At 37.7% G+C, this 14,325-nt stretch overlaps 1 protein-coding gene across 3 annotated transcripts in view; it reads left to right on the top strand.

Annotated features, from left to right (window-relative positions):
* PHF6 (PHD finger protein 6) overlaps nucleotides 1-10,916 on the top strand; it is a 62,211-nt gene extending 51,295 nt beyond the window's left edge. The window contains exons 10-11 of one of the 3 annotated variants that reach the window (XM_059680217.1): nucleotides 7,338-7,467; nucleotides 8,293-10,916. In XM_059680217.1, the coding sequence (XP_059536200.1) occupies nucleotides 7,338-7,467 (130 nt within the window). In that variant the 3' untranslated portion in view covers nucleotides 8,293-10,916. Of the gene's footprint in view, nucleotides 1-7,337 lie in introns of all 3 variants that reach the window. The other 2 variants (XM_059680215.1, XM_059680216.1) reach the window with 2 other exon arrangements.
* Nucleotides 10,917-14,325: the final 3,409 nt, after the last annotated feature.

Here is a 14,325-nt window from a genome sequence, read left to right as displayed (position 1 = left end):
CAATTTACATAAACAATCACCGTGTCATTTGAGTTTCTGCATGAGGTGCTAATGCTGTATTATAAAATTTGCAGTTGCCCAGCTGGCGTGGCTCAGTGGTTGAGTGTTAACCTATAAAATTTGCAAAACCTTCTTTAATAATAAAGGCACAGATGATTTTCAAGTGAGTTTTATAAAGCCTTTAAGGAACAAATAATTCCAGTGTTATTTAAAGAGGTCCACCCAGCACAAAGCGAAAGATGGAAAACCTCTTGGTTCATTTTGTGAAACTTGCATAATTGTGGCACCAAAATTGACAAAAAATAACATTTAAAACAAAAAAACAATAGACCATTTTATAAATATATATATACCAAAATCCTAAATAAAATATTATAAAATCAAGTGCTGTTTTCTAACAATTTAAAGACTGTTCAAAATTAGGCGGTATATTAATGTGGTCCATTATAATTAATAAAGAATAATCCTATCACCTCCTGGTGGATAGTGAAAGAATGTTTGATACCATTTAATATCCATGAATTTTAAACTTAACAAGAGTGCTCTTGATAAGCTAGGAGTCTTAATAGAATGTTTATGAGAGAAAAACAGCAGATAGCTTATTTACTGTTAAAGGGACAATGGTCCTTATTCATGGCTGAGCCTCAGAATCACCTGGGGGTGGATAGGGGCTTCTTTAGAAATGTTCTTTGCCTGGACCCCACCCTCAGAGATTTAAATTCAGTAGGCAGAGACCCAAACTATGTATTTTTGTGACTCCCCAGGTGATTCTCATGTTCACCTCTAATTGAAAACCACTACACTAACATACTTTCATTCAAATCAGGAACAAGACAAGGTGCCAACTACCAACATTGTTTTTAGTGTTCTTCTGGAGTGTTAAACCAGTGTAACAAGAATAGGAAGAAAAATGTATAATAAATATTGTGAAGGGAAAAAGCTGTTGGTGTTTTTGATACCATTGTCTACCAAGAAAATCCAAAGGAATCAACTCTGAATTTATTAAACTTAATTGCTCAGTAAGGTTAATGCATATGAGGTGAATTTTTAAAAACAATTGCAATAAAAACTAGTTAGAAATGTAAAAGAAATAGCCATGGGTTGGTTATAAGCGTGTGAAAAGCTGTTCAACCTTATTAGTAATTAAGGAAATGCAAATTAAGACAAGATCTTAGCAATTTTTGCCTATCAGATGGGCAAAGATTAGTAGGATTCATATTAGCTACTGTTAGCTAGGTTCTAGAGACACAGGCATTCTCAAGGGATGTTCAGGTAGAATGTAAATTGGTACAACTTTTTAGGAGAGCAGTTTATTATTGGAGACCAAACCTTGAAATAATGCATTTGCTGCTAGTCTATTTGTAGGGATTTATCTCAGGGAAGTGAGCAGATAATATAGTACAAAGATATATGTGCAAGAGTGTCATTGTATTATTGTTAATGATTACTGCCATATCCACTAGGGCCGTGGTCGGCAAACTGCGGCTCAAACATGTGGCTCTTTGGCCCCTTGAGTGTGACTCTTCCTAAGCCTTAGGAGTACCCTAATTAGGTTAATAACAATTTACCTACCTATATAGTTTAAGTTTAAAAAATTTGGCTCTCAAAAGAAATTTCAATTGTTGTATTGTTGATATTTGGCTTTGTTGACTAATGAGTTTGCCAACCACTGCACTAGGACATTTTAGAATCAACTATACTAAGGACTGACCAGGTTACCATAGGTGGCATCAGTCTACTCAAGACAGGAACGGTAGCATGCCAGGAGGGTAACATCAAATATTCCACTTCCGTGGGAGTCCTTGCAGTAGTCAGAATAGCAGTATAGCTCAGGACTAATAAGATCTGATCCACATGGAGTGGTCATGGGATCCACCACCTTGGCTTAAAAGCCTCATACCACATCATAGCCAGTGCCTCTTATAAGTTATATAGGGATAGGTAATTTTCAGATTATATCATAAATAGGACCAAGGATGGCTTCTTATCAGAATATTTATAATTCTCCCAATGAAGATAGAGTCTACCAATTTGAGGGTAACATAGCTTAGTGAAATAGTTGACATACCCATTTTTCAAAGTTGCCAGTGGAACAGAGCCAGAGAGTTAACCAAAGGTGAAATTCTCATGCAGAAAGGGAAAAGATTTTTGTTAATCTTTTACCCTCAATAGCAAAATAAAATAAACCAGAATGTTCATCAGGAGACTTAATAAATTTTAGTTCATGCATTTAGTGGAATACTATGCCACAATTAAGGAATGAAGTAGCTCCATGTGTAGAGTTGTAAAGAGGTATTTCTGTGATAGAGTAAGGGGGGGGATAAGTTGTAGATGTGTACAATATATGTGTATATTTTCACTTACATAGAAAAATGTTCTGTTTATTTAGTAAACAGTTGTTACCTCTCATTCATTGCAGAGGGATGGAGGTGAAGAGGCAATTTTATAGTCTCTTTTATACTGTGGTATTTGGATAGTTTTATGAGTAATACATCATTATTTAAAGTAGCCATTAATATTTTAAAATAACAGACCCATTTTAAACATCTAAAATTTGATATATGAAGAATTTGTATATTTTAATTTTATTTAGGTATTTTTTATTATAAGAGTTACCTGTTTTTATTTTGGAAAAAAATAGATAAGGAAAAACACTTAATGTCAACTTTAATTCTGTCACTAGAAATAACAATTTTAAATCTTGGAATACTTTCTTCAGACATTTGTGTGATCATAAATGTGTGCATATTTATAAAAACAAGATTTTATTATACTGTTTTATAATCTGTTTTCCACTTACTATCCCCAAGACATTTTTTCTGTGACATTAGTTTGACATCACCATTTTAATGGTTGCATGATATTCCATTGCATGGGTATATCAGATTGTTTAATCAACTCCTTTCTTAGACATTTAGGTAGTTTTTACTTTTTAACTATTAGAAAACCATGTTGCAGTGACCATCTCTAAACAAAAATATTTGCACTGGGATCCATGATGATTTGAATGGCTCTTTTTATTTTTTTTTTACATTTAAATTTGTTTCTAAAATCTACTTATGTGGATTCCAGATTATTTTATCATAGAGACCATTGAGTTCAAATGATAGTCCGTATGTATACAGTACTTTAGGGAAAGAAGCATAGACAAATAGGAAATACAAGGAGGAATATTTCTGAATGAAGTGGCTTCATTCTGTGTGGCTTGTTTTATTTACCAGCCTTTTCTGGATCCTGAATATATTTATATTTAAAGGGCAAAGGAAGATTATATAGTTGCCAGGGCTGACTAGCAGACCCTGAGCGACGGATAAATGATTGGATGAATGATTACTCTGACACATGTTTCTGTGAAAGAGAGGGCTAAGGGACTGCCTGGCTAAAGGAACCAGACAGCCACGTTCACCTTTACTGTAGGCTTTTACTGTAGCAACAGCTTGAACTAAAATTAACTTCTAAATGCTATCAGCAGGGTAAATATTGTTGAGAAAACACATGCATCTGCAGTGTTCTTTAAGCAAGGACGTCTGGGGTCTAAACATAAAGATTCCAGTAAAGCACCCACGGGCTCAGACTTGTTTGGAACAGTCAAGGCAGGGTCTGCCACCTTTGGCAAGGTTCCCCTAGAGGCCTCCGACCTTTCGAAGAATCCTCCTTACAGACTTCCAACCAAGTCCCATGCTTCCCCTCATATATAATGATTGTTTTTAATCCTATTTTATTATCTTTATTATATTTTTAAACTATTTAAATATGTATTTTTTAAATTTCAGTCTCCCACCATAAAAAAGTAAGTTCTGTGACAGCAGTGATCTTGTTTGTCCAATCGACAGTTGTGGCCTTGATGTCTAGATTGGTGAAGGACATGTAATGGGCCCATGGGAAATAGTACTTGAGTGAAAAATAATCCCATAAAAAGATTAAAATTTGTTCTAATAACAAAGGGGTTATCCTTTTAGATAAAACTCTATTATAAAAATTTCGAAAGTATACAAAAATAGAATCCTACACATGAACTCCCTATCTCAGGGGTACTAAGTTATTGTTATAGTTGTTTCATCTATGATTTAATATACCCAGATTAAAGCATATTATCTGGGGCAGCAGTCGCCACCGGTGGTCTGCGGACCACTGGTGGTCCGTGAAGTCCAAAAGGTTAGCGACCACTGATCTGGGGTATATTAAAGCAGAATCCCAGATTTCGTTATTTTATCCCTATATACTTCAGTATGCATCTCTTTAAAATATGGGTGTTCCTTACTTAATCACTATGCCATTGTCACACTTTTTAAAATAAGTTCTTCGCATCATCTCATATTCAGATCACATTTCTCCAATTGTCTTAAAAGTATCTTTTTAGATTTGCTTTGCTCAAATCTCAATACATACATTGCATTTGATGGATGTGTCACTTAAGTCTCTCTTAATTTAGAGAAATCTCTGCTCCATGTCAACTTTTGCCCCTACTTGTTGAAGAACCTCAATAAGTTGTCCTCTAAAAGTCTTACATTCTATACTTTTCTATTTGCTTTTTTAAAAAAATATTTTTTTATTGATTTCAGAGAGGAAGGGAGAGAGAGGGGGAGAGAAAGAAACATCAGTGAAGAGGGAATATCATTGATTGGCTGCCTCCTGCACACCCCACACTGGAGATCGAACCCGGGCATGTGCCCTGACCGGGAATCAACCTGTGACCTCCTAGTTCATAGGTCAACGCTCAGCCATTGAGCCATGGCCAATTGGGCTCTATTTGCTTTTTTAATGAGGCTATTGCCTCATTTCTCTACCCCTCCATATTTCCCATAAACTATAAGTTGGTTCAGAGGTTTAATTATATTCAGGTTATATTTTGGGGAAGATACTTCATAGCTGCAATATGTAGGAATCTCACTCTTGGTATTTGAACTCATGATTCCCAATGTGCAGTGTTTGAAGAGTACAAATTCTCCATAGTTCTTTGGAAAAATTTTGAGAATAAAGGAGTAATGAACAAAACTAGGTCAGAAGTCAGTTGTTATTGTTGTTCCCCCACAACCCCATGCCTATCTTTTATTCTATGTACATGTTAGAAACTTCTCATGTTAAACTCAGTTCTAGATCATTTGTGGCTGATGAATTCCTATATGATCATCTTTTATCCATTGCTGACCACAAGAGGGCATCCACTGAACATTTTTTAAGAATTATTCTGTCTTCTCATCCTGTATACAGTCATCTGCCACCTAAGGACATGAATATGTTCTGAGAAACAGGTGGCTAGGCAATTTCATCTTGTACAAAAATCATGGACTGCACTTATACAAACCTAGATGGTATAGTCTACTACACACCTGGGTTATATGGTATGGCCTATTGCTCCTAGGCTACAAGCCTGTACAGCATGTTACTCTACAAAACAATACAAGAGAAAATGATGCAATCAAGAGACACTGTAAACATGAGATGTATGATGAGGCAGTTGCCTGCGTAATACAACATACTATTTTACAGCAAACTTTCTTTTAATAAGTGGAAAGAGTATAGTCTAAATTAACAATAAAAAGTATAGTATAGTAAATACAAAAACCAGTAGAAGTCCTTTATTATTATCAATTGTTAAGTACTGTACATAATTATGTGCTATATTTTTATACAGCTTGCGGCACAGTAAGTTTATTTACACCAGTATCACCACAAATGTGAAGAATATGTTGCATTATGATGTTATGGTGGCTATGATGTCACTAGGCAATAGGAATTTTTCAGCTACATTATAATCTTATGGGAGCACCTTCCTATATGTGGCCTGTCATAGACTTAAACATTGTTATGCAGCACATGATTGTAATTTACCTAAAACTGAGCTCAGATCAGCCCATTCTTTGATTATAGTAGGGTTGGTTAGCTATAAAAAAAATATATATTGGTACATATACATTAAAGTGGCCTAAATCCTGGTCCAAAATCACCTGCATTGCCATTTTCATAAAAAAAAACAAAGAATTTCAGTTATACTGTATCTTCTGAGTCCAAATAAAAGATTGTTGGAACTACATGATGTCAAAGTATCACTTCAGAGATTATTTACTAATTTTAAAGGGGAAAACCTATCTTTACAATGGATCACTCTGGCTGTCACCACCACCTTAACCAAATGATCAAACAGCATCACTAAAATGGAACATTCTGAAATTACATGCCTCCTGAAGTATGCAGGATTGCATACAAAAAGTTGAACCTAAAGCTAACCAAGCCCTTGGGCTTTATTTCCAGTTTATAGGAAATATGGTGTGAGGGAGAACCAAATAACAGTACCACGATTAGACAAATCCAGAGTGTGGTATAGCTGACAAGGTATCTAATCTAACTCTTCTCAAAAGAGTATCATAGGGGAAATATTTTAGAGGAACCAATCTAGATTAAAAGAGACATAGCCAAATGTAGTTCCTGGAAAACTGTCAGGTGATCCATAAAGTTATTCTAATGAAGACCAGGGCACTAATAATGAAAAGGCATTTGAAGAGTTTGAATAAAATTGTCACATGAGATCTTGAACAGAAAGTAATCTATATATATAAAAGCCAAGCGACCAAATGACCAATTGCTATGATGTACACTGCGGCAGCCAACCAGCCCAATGGGGACCCCAATTGCCCCCCCCCCCCACAACCTCCCACAGCCCCTCATCCCAGCTGGCCAACCGCCCACGGCCCCTCCCCTCTGGCGGGCCCCCTACCCCCATCAGGGATGTGTTGGCCAGCCAACTGCCCGCAGCTCCTCTCCCTGGCCGGCCCCAATCAGCCTCCATCAAGGCGGGCCGGCCAGACCCCACCCATGCATGAATTCATGCTCCAGGCTTCTAGTTATATATAATTTCCTGGAATGTGCTTTTAAATAATGAATATGAAACATTACAGAATTTGAGTGTTCATCTCTATACCTTAAAATTGATATTTTCAAGTTGGCCAAAACTTCGTTTTTATTTCTTTAGCCTTAAAACTCTTTTAAAATTTTATTTTTAATTACAGTTGACATGCAATATTATTTTATATCAAAAACTTTGGTTTTAATTTCATTGGGGAAAATGATAAATTGCTTTATATTTGGGTTTATTTGATAGCTTTTATCCTAAACCAAAGGTTTTATTTCAGATGAACTTTTAATATCTCATTAATAGAGTACTTTCCTATCTTTTAGATAGAAATGGACCTGTATGTAATTAATTGTGAAGTGTTTTTAAGGGTGAATGAGGAAACTCATATTTTAAATGGGCACCAACCTCATCCACTAATGACATAAATATATTATCATGAACAGAAGCAAAACAATTTGAGATTTTTTATCCTTCATCATTGTAGACTATATTGTAAAAATCATAGTGGAAATGATGAAAGAGATGAAGAAGATGAGGAACGAGAGAGTAAAAGCCGGGGAAGATTAGAAATTGATCAGCAACGACTAACTCAGCAGCAACTTAATGGAAACTAGGTATGAAAGTTAATTATATCGGATCTGTTGTCAGAATACAATACACATTGATAAAAACATGTTGAAGTAATGGTGTGCGGTATGATTTTTTTAATGCTGTTATGTTTAGTTGAGCATGTCACTAGAATGCTGAGGATTGTGTGAGCTTGCATAGTTTTTTAAACTAGCAGATTTTGTAACAGTAAAAACAAGCTATCTACTTTACCAATAAATGTAATTATAATGTCAAGTCAGTAAAATATCCTCCCTCCTCAATAACATTATATTTATTGTGTTCCCCTCAAGCATCATATTTTACATTTTTTTATCATCTTTTAAACAGGTTCATGGGACAGAGTTAGAAAACTGGGAATGAATAAGACATCCATAACTACTATTCTCTTTTCACTGTTTTCTAAAATCAAAAAGGGTTTGTAACTTTTTACTGCCCAACTCTTAGATCCTTCATTGAACTGCCTAAAAACGTCTTGTTTGTTTTATGAGCCTTCCTCACTAGATGGCAGAGTTTGACATGTTGATATTACATAGCTGTAGTTTGCAGTTTCTGGGAAGCAATTGAAACACTATTAACCCTGTGTATAGTGTCAACAGTTAAAGCAGATATTGCAATGAAGTAAGCTATATTTCTGTACTGAACAAAGTTCTGTTTAGAGTGTCTGAGTTTGTTTAGTGGATTCATACTCAAGGGAAAGCATAAGCAAATTTCACTTTACAGTGCAAACACACCTCTGGTCGCAACACATGGGAATTTGTGAATTTTTTTTCACACTCAAGTAATGAAGGCTAGAAATGAAGAGAACTTTCTTTTTCTCTTGGCTTTGACAGCAACTGCTAAATATTTCTTCCAAGAAGTGTGCTAAAGCATTTCATTTGATTCCTGTAAAGTTGTTCTCACTGACCAGCATGGACTCAAGCAACTGGTGATTGTAAGCTATGAGCTCCAGTGCTTATGCCAAAATCCTCTTCACAGTAAACCTCTTCTTTTTTCATGTTATACAAAGAGCTTCTAGCAAAATTATTGGATCCTTTCAAGTTTAAACTAACATTTGGCAACAGCAAATTAAACCTCTTTAAGATTTAAAGGGTTACCACTCACTAAGGACTTTAGCTACCATGTCTGAAACCCGTTCCTTTCAAGTGCCGTGTTGTGTGGAACACTTCATATATTGGCCCAAAGTATGTAAGGAGGTCTCATGTGCTCTAAGAGTAAAAAACAGTCTTTGCATTAAACAGTATTTATTTTTTAATTTTGTGACCACTATGTTAGAAACTTTATTTAATATTTTTTTAATGTTTTCATTCAGTGCTTTGCTTATCTATTAAATTGGCTTTTGTGCCCTGCTTTTCCTCTAGTAGGGCTCGGCGTTGTTTTATGGATCATCAGGATTGTTTCTCAAAGCCTAAGAATCCAGCCTTTTAGAAAGGATTTTCACACTGGCATTTCTAGCTAGTGATACTTTCTTCCATTTATCTTCTGAAGCACATTTATATATTTCTTTATGGCAAAACCAAAAACTTTAGTTGTGATCTGCCTAATATTACCATAACACCTCATTATCAAGGGTAGGGATTTCTGAATGATTAGTTAACCTACCACATTAAAGCAAATTAGCAAACAAAAAAATCATGTTAACATGACTGTGCATCAAGATATTTTGTATCTTATGGGAAACCATTTTTAAGATATAACAGGTGGAAAATTACACTGTGCTTAATGACTGATTTTTTTTTTTAACTGCTAGTCCCTTAAAGACACATTTGTCAAGTGTGTATTCACACATTTACTTAAATCAAGGGACTCCATGATTGCTTTATTTTAACCATTTTTTATTATTTTTAGAAAGAAACTAGCTTTAGTAGTGGGTTGCTCTCCCTATATGTTTTGCTCTTCTTGCTCTAAATATGCCATTGGATTTTTTTATGTGTATGTGATGAATTTACAAAATTCACCATGACTTGAAGTGCAACGACAGATCAAGATGTTTGTTTACCAAGCTATGTGACTTTTCCCAAAGGATCTGTACTTTATTTCTTTACAGCAGCTTGAAACTCATTATTTTAAATCTTTGAATCACTGTGTCTAGATCCTTTTTACATTGTATGCCATCGATTTACCCATGAAACAATAGAGCACCTTCATTTTTGGACAACTACTGTAATGATGTTTTTAGGAAAAATGGAAGGTGCCAGGGGTAATAATGGCCAGTCAATAATCATGTAATGAACTTCAAATACTATAGCTGTTAGTTGGTGGATTTGTTATGTAATCCAGTGTATGATTTTGTATGAGTTTGTTCAACCCTTTCTCTGCCACTAGCAACCAGAATAGCACTTTACCTTTTGGTTGGCTAGGTAAGTGGCTGGCTACCTATTTTTCTCACTGTGGTGTGATTGGCTAAATAGTCTTTCATTAAAAGTTGAAATGTAAATTGAAGTCACATGAAAAAATCAACTTTGATTGTAAACCTCCGATATTTTTATTTTCTATCCATATTTGTCACATGCTGAGTAAAAGTGCCTTACAATGTAAAAATTGTACAGTACTTATGTTCCCAAGTAGCATCATCATCTTCTGGGTAGTACATTGTGGTATGAATATTTAGAAAAATGGACCTCAGCAGTGTATTTACTGTTCATCTCTTAAGTCCTTAACTGTAGTTTTAATAAGCATGACATTATTTGATAAGTATATGACATTTACATCATTTCAAAAAATACTGCCATGACTGTGTTTTACGCATATTTTAGCTTGAAATTTTAAAGCAACTTTTCTTTTTTCCTTTTTTTCCTATTTTTGTTTTGTTTTTGTTATTGATATTAAACAGTGTAATCTTTGCAAGCGTATATTGAAGATTATTCTGGGGCATTTATTGCCTTACCAGAAATGTTAGTAAGAAATGTTCTTTAGAGTAGAAAGATAGACTTGAGTTTCTATACTTTAATAAGAACTCTTTGTTCCTGGGGTGAGGGGTGGGAAGTGAATTTTACTTTCATCTCAATTTATTAAAAACCCACAACTGATACATTTTATTTCAAAAGTCAGCAATTTTAGAATTTCAGATAGTACTTGCTCAGGAGTACATGCTACTCAAGATGTTAAGAGAATAACAAGCTATATAGATCTACTGTTGAATCAGAATCTATGTACTTGAACAAATGTGTGAATCTTAAATATCTCAAAGCAAAAGAAAAGTGTTCTTCCAGAATGTTGCTTTTTTTTTAAAAGCGTTCAAGTTAGACCAAGGCATACAGTTTTGTTCTAACAGACATTTAGGTTAATTGTAAAGATAAGGAATGCATTAGGGGTCAAAATCAAACATTCCTCTCTTGTTATGTATATTTTGTTCCTGTTATATTGGCTTTATTTTCAAAATTGTAGTTTGTAGCACTAGCTTCCTTTTATTGGTATTGCATATACTATTCATTCAATAAATGAGTTATGACTTTCATGTTCGTATGTATGTCTTTTTTGTGAAAGGGTATAATGAAGCTTATTTGTAACAGCAATAGTATTGTGTTCCTTTTAGTCTTGCTTTATTGAATTTGAGTTTAGTTCAAAGTTTCACAACATAAAAGGTTTTATCATGGAGAGACAGCAATCTTTCAAATACAATAGAACTGCATTACATCTTAGTTCTCTTATTATAATACTAGAGGCCTGTTGCACGAAGAGATTCGTGCAATAGGCCTTCCCTTCCCTTGGCTGCTGGCACCAGTTTTCCTCTGGCAACCGGGACCCAGGCCTTCGCTCTGGCTGGGCTCCGGCTAGAGCCCCCCCACAGCCGTGAGGCCTCCCGGCTCCACTGATCCCGGGGGTGTGAGGCCTCGCGGCTCCGCTGATCCTGGCATGGTGAGGCCTTCTGGCTCCGCCGATCCCGGCGCGATAAGGCCTCGCGGCTCCGCTGATCCCGGGCCGTGAGGCCTCCTGGCTCCGCTGATCCTGGGGCCATGAGGCCTTGGGGCTCCACTGATCCCTGGGCCGTGAGGCCTTGGCTCCGCTGAGGCTTTGGGTACATTTGGCTTCGCTCCACCTTGGAGCCTACATATGCAAATTAACCATCTTTGTTGGCCATTAATTTGCATATCACCCTGATTAGCCAATGGGAAGTGTAGCAAAGGTATGGTCAATTACCCTTTTGTCTTTTATTAGATAGGATGGATTCAGATACTAGTACCTATGGCCTAAATCACATCTTCTACAACTTAGTTAAAAGGTGATTTTGAAAATAACCCAAAATTCCTAATATAGTTGATCAGATTGGTAATAAGGGTACAGAATTAATATCTTTGTCATGAAGGGATTTCACTTTATAGATTTAAATTTACTCCCTTTACCATGGACAGCTTGCTTCTAGTACCGTACTCATATATTGAGGTGATCATATTCAGGCAGAAATCAAAGTTTTAATTAGTGGAATATGCTCATTCTATACGCACAATTCCCAACCTGCCTTCCTACTCAAGAGGGGGGAAAATATCAAGCAGTAGGTTCTGATTAATGATGGAACTTTTGATGGTGTGCTTTTCTGAAAATGTTACCTAATAGTGGTTTGTGCAAACGTGCATGCATGCGTGTGTGTGTGTGTGTGTGTAAAATCCATAATTTAGTTTCATTTTAATTACCACTATAAAATTATGGAGAAGGGATGTATGTGGCTTTCTTTAGCTAATTTAAACTACTGACAGCTGGGTTGTTGTGTTTGGTGTTTTGCTTTGTTTTGGTTCTCAGCTGCACTCATCAGCAATTGCTGAGGACATTCCAAAACATAAATCTGGTAGAATTTCCTAAGAGAATTCTACAGCCAGCAAATGGCCAGTTTGTCTTTGTAAGAGAAAACCCCAATCCATTTTTTTTTCAAATTTTTGTTTCTATTTTATTTTTTTATATTTTTTAAATGATTTCAGAGAGGAAGGGAGATGGAGAGAGAGATAGAAACATCAGTGATGAGAGAATCATTGATCGACTGCCTCCTGCACGCCCCACATAGGGGATCAAGCCCACAACCTGGGCATGTGCCCTGACCAGGAATCAAATGGTGACCTCCAGGTTCATAGGTCAACACTCAACCACAACCATGCTGGCTGGGACATCTTTTCTTAAAATTATATTTGCTTTACTGATTTTTAGAGAGAGGGGGGAAGGGGGAGAGAAAGAGAGAAACATCGATGAGGAAGACATCTATTGGCTGCCTCCTACATGCCCTCTACTGACTATCCAGCTCCCAACCCAGACATGTGCCCTGACTGGGAATTGAACCAGTGACCTCTCGGTACATGAGTTGAAGCTCAACCAATTGAGCCACCTGGCCAGGACCCAATCCAGCTTATCCTATCTAATAATAGAGAAACATGGTAATTAACCGTAACTTCGCTACCCTTCCCATTGGCTAATCAGCAAGATATGCAAATTAACTGCCAACCAAGATGGCGGCCGCCAGCCAGGCAGCTGAAGCGAACAGGAGGCTTGCTTGCTCCAGTGATGGAGGAAGCCAAGGTTCCCCGCCTGCCGCTGCTGGCTTCTGAGCTGCAGTCTAAGCAACTATGTTGCAATTATAGAAGCAAAACCATCCCCAGAAACCTGCTTTCAGCCAGCCGGGCTTCAGCCAGCAGGACCGCAACAGTGTTACAATTATAGAAGCCAAACAAATCCAGATACCTGCTTTCAGCAGCCGAGGTCTCAGAGCTGGAGCCGAGCCTCAGAGCTAAAGCCGACTCTCAGCTCCAGTGACAGCCATAGAAGGTAAATAAATCCCAGAATAAAAAAGAAAAAGAAAAAAAGGAGAGGTTGGGAGCTTCAGTCACCCGCCAGCCTGAAAACGGCCCTCAGCCCCTCACCCAAACTGGCCAGGCACCCCAGTGGGGACCCCCACCCTGAAGGGGGTGTGACCAGCTGCAAACAGCCATCATCCCCTCATCCAGGCTGGCCAGGCACCCAAGCTGGACCCCTACCCTGATCCAGGACACCCTTAAGGGCAAACCAGCTGGCCCCCACCCGTGCACCAGGCCTCTATCCTATACAGTAAAAGGGTAATATGAAAACTGACCCTAACAGCAGAAAGACTGGGAATGATTGGTCACTATGACACACACTGACCACCAGGGGGCAGAGTCTCAATGCAGGAGCTGCCCTCTGGTGTTCAGGTCGCTCTCACATGGGAGGAGCTCTGTTCAGCCACAAGCCAGGCTGATGGCTGCCAGTACAACAGTGGTGGTGGGAGCCGCTCCTGCCTCCTCAGCAGCGCTAAGGATGTCCAACTGCAGTTTAGGCCTGCTCCCCACTGGCAAGTGGACATCCCCCAAGGGCTGCTGGGCTGCCAGAGAGATGCCTGATTGCCATCTTAGACCCAATCCCCCAGGGAGCGGGCCTAAGCCAGCAGGTGGTCATCCCCTGAGGGGTCCCAGGCTGCGAGAGGGCACAGGCCGGGCTGAGGGACCTCCCCTCCCCCCCGAGTGCACAAATTTTTGTGTACCGGGCCTCTAGTATTTATATATTGGAGTCTTATTTAGACACAGTGCTGCTTTACTTACAACCCATGTTACATAATTTTGCCTTATTAAGATAATGACATAACTACATTAAGGACATAAGGAAAAATTTTATTCTTGACTTTTTTTCAGAAGACGAAAACTATAAAATACCACACTATAGAAGACATGTTCTGTATATGGTTAGTGTACTGAAGTCAAGTCAGTCATTCAGATCTGGGTCCTGTCAAAAGATAAGACATCCATAGACATTCAGATTATACCTTTGGCTATATCTACCTCTCTGTGGGTATAAATGTGTTTTTATATTGGAAGTAGGGGCAGTGGCAGGGAGACAGAGAAGATGCAGCTGGATAAAATGGACCTGATGGA

The sequence above is a fragment of the Myotis daubentonii genome, chromosome X (assembly GCF_963259705.1).
Source record: "Myotis daubentonii chromosome X, mMyoDau2.1, whole genome shotgun sequence".
In the NCBI taxonomy this organism is placed as follows: Eukaryota; Metazoa; Chordata; class Mammalia; order Chiroptera; family Vespertilionidae; genus Myotis; species Myotis daubentonii.
This window is presented reverse-complemented; position numbering and strand designations above follow the sequence as displayed.